Source organism: Fragaria vesca, linkage group LG6, assembly GCF_000184155.1.
Source record: "Fragaria vesca subsp. vesca linkage group LG6, FraVesHawaii_1.0, whole genome shotgun sequence".
NCBI classification, from domain to species: Eukaryota; Viridiplantae; Streptophyta; class Magnoliopsida; order Rosales; family Rosaceae; genus Fragaria; species Fragaria vesca.
Genome location: NC_020496.1, coordinates 10,594,272 through 10,603,945, shown reverse-complemented (window position 1 = coordinate 10,603,945; position 9,674 = coordinate 10,594,272). Strand labels below are relative to the sequence as shown.

Sequence of the window (9,674 nt, the reverse complement as noted above, 5' to 3'; positions counted from 1 at the left end):
TATATATATATATATATATATATATAAATGAGCACGACCACCAAACCCTTCCGTCACTTTTTTTTTTTTGTGAAGTTCAATCACTGCTACATGAAGCTAGTGTGGTCGGAGAAAAGTCACCGGCAGGTGCATTAAGGCATTGAGCCACGCACACCATAGATGGTCTTCTAGCTAGCTTGTTCCATGCATTCTCTCTCGGTCCATATTTTTCCATGAGGGCAACCAATGGGGTAGCCTTGGAAAGAATTCACTATGATCAAAAGTATATTAATGAAGAATAGCAAGGAACGTATTGGACCGAAAATAAATAAGCAAACATAGATCCCAACATCTATTATAGTTAAGTAACAAGGTTCAATACTGGACGAATAATCAAAGGCAGATCCACAACAAATTTCTAACAGCCAAGATCAATATATAAGAAAACAAATGACTATGGCGCTGAACACACTAAAACTAAACTTGTGACAACAAGAGCAATAACAAGTGAACAAGGTGCAATTGAGATCACAACTCCTAAACTTGTTGAGGATGCAGCAGGAGAGTCTGCGGCCAAAGGGGCTTCTGGTGAGTCGGCACTGGACAGTGGAGATTGCGAAATCGGGTGAGGTTCCATCACTTCAACCACCAGTCGCTGGCCATTCTTGCAGTGATCTGGGACTCCACTGATGAAGTAGAAGGGGCCAGACCTATCAAGCTTCATTATGCTCTTCCCGTTATCAAATGCGATTATCGGATTCCTTGTGTCGCAGTGGTAATATCCCCATTTGTCTACCTCAAGAACTGAATCATTCTTGTACTTGAAAGCTGTACGTAAAACAAAACAACAGTATCAAATTAGAAGCCAAAGTTTGCAAACAGTTATAGATTCAACCAACAGTTACATTAAGAAGTCACATACTCCCAGTATAAAGTGGAGAACTATTCAGTTAGAGAGAGTAAAGATAGAACTCACAGAGTGAATCTCCAACATGAAACCTGTTCTTGGTAGCCCAGTCGGAGTAGACAGCGGAGTTGTTTGAGCCAGGCTGCTGCCAACCAAAATCATCACCAACTTGGAATTCCGTAGCAGAAGAGTTTACAACAACAAGCGCCAAGAAAAGCATCATCAAGAAAGACCCCACGAAAGAAGCAGCCATTTTTGTTCTCAGAAGATTAGGGAAGCAATGGAAATGGAACTGAAAACTGGCCTGAAGAAGAGAAGACGTAAGTATATATAACGGTTGCTTGGAGATCGTGTGGAGAATATGGAACACGTTGCAGTCTCTTGGTCATTGTGTGCCTTTCGGCGGTTAAATTTCAGTTCAAATACGAATACTGGACCGGGTGCTTCAGAATTTTTTTTTTTCCCATGCTGATGATATTAATTAATGTCGTCACGTTTTTTGCATCCCTTGTTTCTTTACGTTAATTTTATTGAAAATTTTGAAATTCCATCATTAATAAAAAATGGGCATATCTTTTTGGTATACAGGATGGGAATTCCTCAGATGTCTTGTTCCTCTTTTTTGTATAAGAACACCATGCTTCTGGAACTCATTTTCATTTACCAAACTAATTCATTGTTCTATCACTAATTTTAGCCACTAAGATAATGGAGAAAATTAATACACATAGATTTTCACTCGGAGGTCAATGTTGATGTTTTAGTGTTGAAAAGTTATGGACGAATGTAAAAGTAATTTAGATTTGAAATTAGTATTATAAACTCAATAGTTAGCAATAATGAACAAAGTCATCTTATATTTCAGCATGAACACCTGTATATCATTTCTTGAACTTAATTAGTCCTGGCTTACTGACGAGATAAGAAACTCAAAGATTTGTAGAGAAGTTAACATAGAATTTGTTTGGGACATATTACCTCATTTGTATTCTTCATCTTTTCCCATGTATGAATTTAAACTTAATGAATACTTGTTTTAGATTAATTTGGCATGCACCCAATTTAACTGCTATAGATTTTTCCAGGTATCTGACTATAGGATAGATATGAGGCAAACTCTATTTGAGGTAAAAGAGGGAACTAAGGCCATCTCCAGCAGGAGAGGGCTATATTGGGGCCAGGGCTATAATTTAGCCCTCAAAAATATTATTTTTTATTTATAGACTTCTAAATGATCTCTAATAAGAGATGGCCAAATTTTAGCTCTTTTGAATATTTTATGATTTCACATTATACTTTTTAATATTTTTCACTTTAAATACAAATATATTGTCACATTGTATCACATACGGGTAACTTTAAATACAAATATATTGTCACTTTGTATCACATACGGGTAAGTACCATATAATTTCTCACTTATAGATTTATTTTATTATAACATTATTTGAATTTGGACCAAATTACTAATATTTAAATTAACTATTATATTAATAAAATAAGATATTAGCCATATGAATTTTGAGTTGAGAGAATTTACCAGTTGTAATGAGACGAGAATGAAATAATCCAATAGAAAGTTGACAATTGTTATAATTTGAGTATTCATCAATCAACCAACATACATACTTTTAGTTTTTTTAATTTCATTTGGGACCACAATTTGGTTTGGCCCGAGCTAGCCAAAGAGCTATGTTTGACCCTTTTGATGACCCTTTGGCCCTTTTATGACCATTTGGCTCTCTTCTGAGTTCTTGTTGGAGATCAAAATAAGGCCAAAATTTAAGATTTAGCTCTATAGCCTCTATTACTGAAGATGGCCTAATATTGAGGGTCATACGTAAAATGATTAGAAATTTAGAATCAACTATCCTTAGAATCAGCGCATGCCTTTGATGTCCGTGTTATGTTGCAACTGCTTTGTTGTTATTTGCAAGCATATAAATAGTCACAAAAACAATCAACAGTGAGATACCTCATAATGCAGTAGCCTGTCTAAGTTTACTTGTGAATTTTTTGTGTTCACCTTTAAAGGTTAAATAGATTCAAATGGTCCTATCAAGATTCAAATAGATTCAAATAGGTTAAAATGAAAATCAAACCATTGAAAAATTATAGATTACAAAATCAAACAAAAGAATTTTTAAGGGTTTCCCCTCATGAGGTTGTCATGTTTCTATACTTGACCATCCGTTTTATATCTGCTCCTAATCTGCATTACACATCTACATTCGATCCTCAGGGCATGATATACATGCTCTCAAAATCAATGACCAATACACGTACCAAAAGCAGCTCATGTATTACTTTGCTTCCACGTCAAAGATCAAGAATGTGCTGTACGATTTTCTCCACATCTAGCTCATAAGTTACTACCTGAAACTAATTCCTTTTGCTTCATCATTTCCTGGAACTGCTTTCTTTTAGCAGCGCGGATGTCAAGTAAACTAGGTGGTACAGGTTTGAGCGAACCATGTAACTCAACGAGGTTAAAGAAATCTTGTTTGGTCAGACTCTTCTTCTTAACAAGTTCATCGACCACAGCATCCATGAGCTTTCGGTTTTGCTCCAGAATCTGCAATGCAAAACAATGGCATGTTCCCTTTATTATGATAAGGATGATGAGAAACCTCAGTAAAGAGACTGATTGTCCGGCATACCTCTTTTGCACGTTCATAACACATGTTGACAATCTGCAATGCCTGCACGTCGAGGTCCTGAAATAAAATTCATTACGTTAGATTAAGGGTACATTCAGTCTTCTAGCATTCACTGCTTAGTTAAGGAGCATGGACAGATACAGAAATTGGTACTCACAGAGCCAAAGACCAATGACCATGTTTCAAATTACATCAGTAATATGACAAACACCAAAACCAAACTCAGAAAATGATAAGTGAATAAAAATTGTATTACATTGAGACGATCTGCCACCCAGAAATTAGATAGACCATAATTCTTCTCAGAAAGGCCACTAAGAACATACGTCCGTGCAGCTGACCGAGCATTGTCTGCTGTTTCAGCCCATATTGTACTTAACTGGAGCAATCGAAAGTACAAGAAAGATATTTTAGTTATTCTAGTTTGAAAGATAATTTACAGCAGAGTTCTTACATCAAGCCCCATAATTTACCATACAAGAAACTAACTGTGCATAAATTGAAGATTTTCTTTACCTGACCCTCACCAAACCAAAGTTCATCGGCTGCACGCGGTGCTAGTTGAACAGTAATATGATCCAGTAGGGATTGCCGACTTCACAACATTGGAGTTATGAGAAGTGTTAGAAGGAAAAAAGAAAACAAAACAATGAACATGAGCGTCTAATGCACTTTCAACAATAAGGAACACAAATGATCTAACAGAACTGAAGCCACATCTACTTGGACTTGCATATTTCAGTAACCAAGCAGGTTTGGTGTATTTTAAACATTTTAGTTCCTTTTGTTGACATGCTCTGATTGTACCCCTAATATCTGTACTATACACAAAAAGTGAGAATGCGGGTAAACTGTAAACCTACTCGCTCCTTTTTCTTTTGATCAATAAATGGTAAACCTTCAGAAAAGAGACACTTTACTTGTACGCTGAGCCATATTCAGGAATAAAGTCTCTCTTTCCCTTTATTTCTAATAAACAAAAGAAAGTCGTCAAATCTATTCTGATATTTGTACTCCTGATATCATCATTCATCTCATAAGTAGAGCCTACTTCCAATTTAAGCTTCAATTAACTTGAATCAAGAAGAACATAACAGATATCTGTGGTAACGATTTAAAAATCCAAATTACTTTATGCCCTTATTATGAATATGAGGAAATCTCTATCGTCAGTTTGAATTAATACTTTCCATATGATTAATAGACATGTTATCAACTACCTCTTCCTTTTATTCTCTACATAACTATTCTGAACTCTGATTATTATAGTCAATAGTTATTGTGCATTCCACATGTCAATGAGCTACTTGTCTTTTAAATCAAGACCAAGAATTGGGGATCAGTATGTCTTACGTAAGCGTTCCCTCTTTGAAGTTGATAGGATCCATCTTCATCCTAACATAACCCAATTCCCTACCAGCTCTAGGAGCAATTGTGACCTGCACCGTATGAGAAACTATAATAAGATATACACTTCATATTTTCTTTTCCTTTCTACTCATTGTTACCATAAATGTACATTTAGAAGAGGACAAGTGAAACTAGGGAATAATACTTGTGAAAATCTTAAAAGAAAACATTTGGTTAAGTTTAAGATTTTAAGTCAATGAATCCAATGACAAAGAACAAGAAATTCAAGAAAGACATTGGAACAAAAAATTTCTCAAGTAAAGTCTATTCTAATCTTTAACTCACATTTGAGAAACAACAAACACCAAACATTTGTGTGGACTAAGTTGCCCAACATGTAAAGGTAGAGCAGAATAGAAACAATTAATTATCTTATGCTATGAAAAGGTAAGACAAAAGATGCTACGAGTTTTCAGACAAAATATGAAAAGGTCAAACAAAAGATGCTTCGAGTTTTCAGACCAAAAAATAAAGGAAGAAAGGCTTGAGCTAGGGGACCATACAAACTCAATGTTTTTTAGATCAGGAAAGTTTGCAGCAACAACAGCCATCGCTGCTTCATTAATCGCTACTTGCTTCCATGTAACAATACTTCTGTCCTTCCTATCTAGCATTCCTCTTTCTTCCATTTGTGCAGCTTGTAATAGGTCATCAGTAGTAATCTGCATATATCACAACCGCAGGCATTCAAAAAAAGGACACAAGATGTGGCATAAATAACTAAATCAGATGTGACACAACATCTGAAATCTCCCTAATCAACAACCAAAAAAAAAAAAAAAAAAACATTTGAAATCTTCAAAACATTAGCTGCTAATAGAGCTCATAGTACATGACCATGCGAGCAAGGGAATATACAGAAGTATAATAGCTACATGACTTTCACACCAATGGATGTAACATAATGTTGCAAACTAAGCCTTCAAAAGTGTTTGTTTTCTTTTGCTCCTTTTTCTCTTCTTCTGCCTCTTTAATTAGAGTTTAGAGGTATAGGTTCTTTGGTTAGTTAAGGGGAGGTAATACCTCAGTTCTTCCATCACGCATCATGTTGATTGCAGCAACCTCGACTATATTAGCTAGCTCCGCACCAACCATTCCATCACTCATACTTGCAATAGCCATATAGTCCACGTCTTCAGCCATTGGTTTCTTGCGCGCATGGACCTATAATCAGGACACAGAAAGAAACTGGAAAATTATAAGCCGGTCATGGAAACAATAAGAATTAAGAGCAATGCCAGATATAAAGCCAACTACCTTCAAAATTTCAATGCGACCTATAAGACCAGGCTTAGGGATAAATATCTTCCGATCAAATCGTCCAGGTCTGACAAGGGCTGGATCTAGAATGTCTGGTCTATTTGTGGAAGCAATAGTGATCACTTCCCCTCTTCCTTCAAACCCATCCAAGCAAACAAGAAGCTGGAGTATAAAGAAAACATTGAACAACTTTTAGCTTTTTAGTATAAAATAAAAATAAAAATAATAAAACAAATGCCTAAAAGGTTCAAGCATTCATCCATAACCAACCTGGTTAAGAGTTGCATCACGTTCTTGTCCACCAGAACCCTTGATCAAACCACGCTCCCTTCCAACAGCATCCAACTCATCAATGAAGACAACTGATGGAGCCTGTGCACACAAACACAACAATGAAATGCAATGTGCAACTACACTACATCCAATACTAAACAGGATGAACAAGAAAGGCATAGCATTTTCAAATATGGTCTAAAACCTCAATAATAATACATTAGCAAGAACATATCAATGAAAGGTAATGAGAGGAATGAGAGAAGGAACATAAAGTGAGTACAACTGAATAGCTAATGTCCCCTTACGTTATCCTTTGCTTCCTGGTAAAGTGCTCGGACACGAGAAGCACCCACACCAACATATATCTCCACAAATTGAGAGGCCGAAATGGAAAAGAAGTTGACTCCTGCCTCACCAGCAACAGCTTTTGCAAGCAAAGTCTTCCCCACTCCAGGAGGGCCACAAAGAAGTATCCCACCTGATTAACAAAACAATCACCCTAAATATATAAGCCATACATGAAGAAAATACTTACTATTTTTTTCTATCTCATCGGTCCTTATTATGATTTCAGCATATCGATTTACCATTAGCCTATTATTTTTTTTCATGTTTATGGACAAATTCTGCCTATTTTTACATTTAGGATTTACATATACAACATATATCACTGTCAAGAGTGAATTTCTTATTATATAGGTATTTCGATTTTAAAAAGAAACACATAAGTAAAATATTTTGAGAAACAGAATAAGTCAATTTACGTTCACCGGAATCACGCATAAACACTCCGATCAGGACACGATAAAAGGAACATTTTAGTCAACAATCACTCGCGGAAGTTAGAAATTAGAACACAAGGGCAATCATAAATGTGATCCAATGCAATACACACATAAGCTCACATAAGAAAAAGCTATCTCATAACGCCAATAAGAGAGCAGCATTGCTGCAGAAACCAACCTGGAATTTTTACTCCTCGTCTCCTATACATTTCCCCATGGGTGAAGAACTTGACAATCTCCTCAAGCTCAAGCCTGATCTTCCCAAGCCCCGCAACATCCGTAAACTTAACATCCACACCTCTCTCCAAATACTGAGGCATCCTCTTATTATGCGCTCGTCTCACACGAGCCCCGGACCTCATGAACTGCATTGCCATCTTCATATAAGGATTCTGCTCCCCTTTCCCCGGCTCCCCCTCCTCATCCTCCTCACCGCCCTCAATCCCCTCCATCCTCTCCAAATCCCTCATCTTCTTCCTCTCCTCGGCCTCGGCCTGCTCAATCTTCAACCTATCCTCATAATCCTTCTTCTGCCTCCTATAACTAAACACCACAGTCCTGTAAAATATGTAAAAGAACACCAACCCAAGCGCGGTGGCCACATTCGAGTCCTGAGCCAAATTGGCCCACACATTGGCCATCTCCAAGTAATTCCGGCGAGCCTCCCTCAACGACTCGTCGTGCTTCTTCTTCCTCGCCTCTCTCCTCAACCTCCTCTCTTCCTCCTTCTTCTGCGCCTTCATCGCCCTATCAATCATTTCCCTCTCACTCCTCATCCTCTCCAGCTCTTCCTTCCTCTGCATCTTGAACGCCTCCCTCGCCTGCCTCAGCTCCGCCGCCCTCTTGCTCTCCTTCTTCGCCGGCTTCCTCGTCCTCGTTAACCACGCTACCACCGCCGGCATTTTCGCCAGGAAACTCAAATACGGCAGCGGCACCTCCGGCGGCTTCACCGGCGGCGTGTAGGCGTTGACGCACAAGGACTCCAAGCTCAACTTCTCCCATTCCTCCCAGAACCTCCTGTCCGCCACCGCCGGTGGCAAAACGGTGCGCAGCACTCTCGAATCTTCTAGAACAACCAAGACCGGCTGGGCCTTCTGCCGCAATTCGACCCCCGGCGGCTTGATGACGTGCTTGAGCTTCGATTCGCGGCTGAGCTCGAGGAGCTGAGTGTAGGGGATGCGGTTGGAGACGACGGGGAGTCCCTGGGACCAGGACTGGAGCTCCTGAGGAGATAAGGTTTCGGATTTTCTGGAGGCGGAGGATTTCTTGGAGGCGCGTGGCTTTTTGTCCTTGACGGCGGCGCGTGAGGTTGGGGTTTGGGGGAGGGAGGCGGAGATGACGGTTAGAGTGACGGAGAGCCTGAGGAAGTCGAAATTGGGCTTTTTGGTCTTTTCGTCGTCGTCGTCGTCGTTATCGGGAGCGGTGGCGAGGTGGGAGGAAATGGAGGATTTGGGTGGGGGTTTTGGGGTCTTGGGGGTGGGACTTGGGGGTAGGGATGAGGATGAGTAAGAGCCCAGAAGGCATTGCAAGGCCATTGTGGAGGGTTTGTTATATTAGGAAAGCTTGTGTATGCTACATTTGAGAAGCGAAGGTGGGTTTTGGAATGAAGGTGAGTTTTTTGAGCTGGGTTTTTGCAGAGCTCACTACTCTGGGAATTGAAATGTTTGTTATTTACGAGATAGGAGATTAGAGACGACGAAGCGCCACGTCGTCGTTTGGGGTAATTTTGTTGCCTCCAAAACGGAGCGTTTCAATGTCAATGCATGAAAGAAAAAAAAAACAAAACAAAACATACAAAATAAACTTATACAATAGCGTCGTAACGATATTTCACACCACAAATTGCAATTGTGTAGTAAATTATGTAGTCGGTGATTTAACTACACATGTAATTTCGCAAAACAGAAGCATGCAGGTACTCTTTCACCTAAATGGTCGATACATACCAGGGGTAAATCCCGACATGTCGTGTTGGTAGATGATCCTTGACAAACAAGTATCATAGATTGTGGGCCTATCAACGAATACCAAAACCAAATCAATGTCCAAAACCATTGATTGTGGAGAAACGTGCAATAGAAGAATTGAGTCTAAAGATCATTTTATTTCCACACTCTATTTTCAAATTATTCACAGCATTCAAATGTTTCATGAGCCTACATAGTATAGACTAATTCGTTAGGGATGCAGACAACAATTTGCTTCATGTCTTCATTTAAAGAATTATGGTAAGGATTGTGGAGCTTGGATTTATAACGACTAGCGTTTTATCCGTGCATACGATCAACTAAAGATAAGCGTGAGCGGTTAATTAAGTTTACCGTATTATACAGTTATTCGTCCTACTAATCGTTAGTTTTTATGATTATTTATTTATTTAATTTTTTTTTTTCTTTT

General features: G+C 38.7%; 2 protein-coding genes across 2 annotated transcripts; both read right to left on the bottom strand.

The window, feature by feature from the left end:
- Window positions 1–433: 433 nt before the first annotated feature.
- On the bottom strand, window positions 434–1,139 carry LOC101310539 (early nodulin-like protein 1-like). The gene is made up of 2 exons (XM_004305218.1): window positions 956–1,139; window positions 434–807 (listed from the first exon to the last, which is right to left on the bottom strand). Exons 1-2 carry the CDS (start codon window positions 1,137–1,139, stop codon window positions 434–436), a joined length of 558 nt encoding a protein of 185 aa, XP_004305266.1.
- A 1,840-nt stretch (window positions 1,140–2,979) lies between these two features.
- LOC101310245 (ATP-dependent zinc metalloprotease FtsH-like) lies at window positions 2,980–8,812 on the bottom strand. Its single transcript, XM_004305217.1, has 11 exons — window positions 7,456–8,812; window positions 6,798–6,970; window positions 6,487–6,588; window positions 6,214–6,378; window positions 5,980–6,120; window positions 5,460–5,618; window positions 4,900–4,985; window positions 4,063–4,141; window positions 3,803–3,925; window positions 3,547–3,603; window positions 2,980–3,461 (listed from the first exon to the last, which is right to left on the bottom strand). Exons 1-11 carry the CDS (start codon window positions 8,810–8,812, stop codon window positions 3,249–3,251), a joined length of 2,655 nt encoding a protein of 884 aa, XP_004305265.1. The 3' UTR covers window positions 2,980–3,248.
- Window positions 8,813–9,674: the final 862 nt, after the last annotated feature.

Coding starts and splice junctions, on each gene's coding strand:
- LOC101310539 (XM_004305218.1), bottom strand. CDS start 1,139: ATGGCTGCTTCTTTCGTGGGGTCTTTCTTGATGATGCTTTTCTTGGCG. Junction 808..955: donor TCATGTTGGAGATTCACTCT/GTGAGTTCTATC, acceptor TTTTACGTACAG/CTTTCAAGTACAAGAATGAT.
- LOC101310245 (XM_004305217.1), bottom strand. CDS start 8,812: ATGGCCTTGCAATGCCTTCTGGGCTCTTACTCATCCTCATCCCTACCC. Junction 5,619..5,979: donor TGCGTGATGGAAGAACTGAG/GTATTACCTCCC, acceptor TGATATATGCAG/ATTACTACTGATGACCTATT. Junction 3,604..3,802: donor GGGTGGCAGATCGTCTCAAT/GTAATACAATTT, acceptor ATTTTATTTCAG/GACCTCGACGTGCAGGCATT.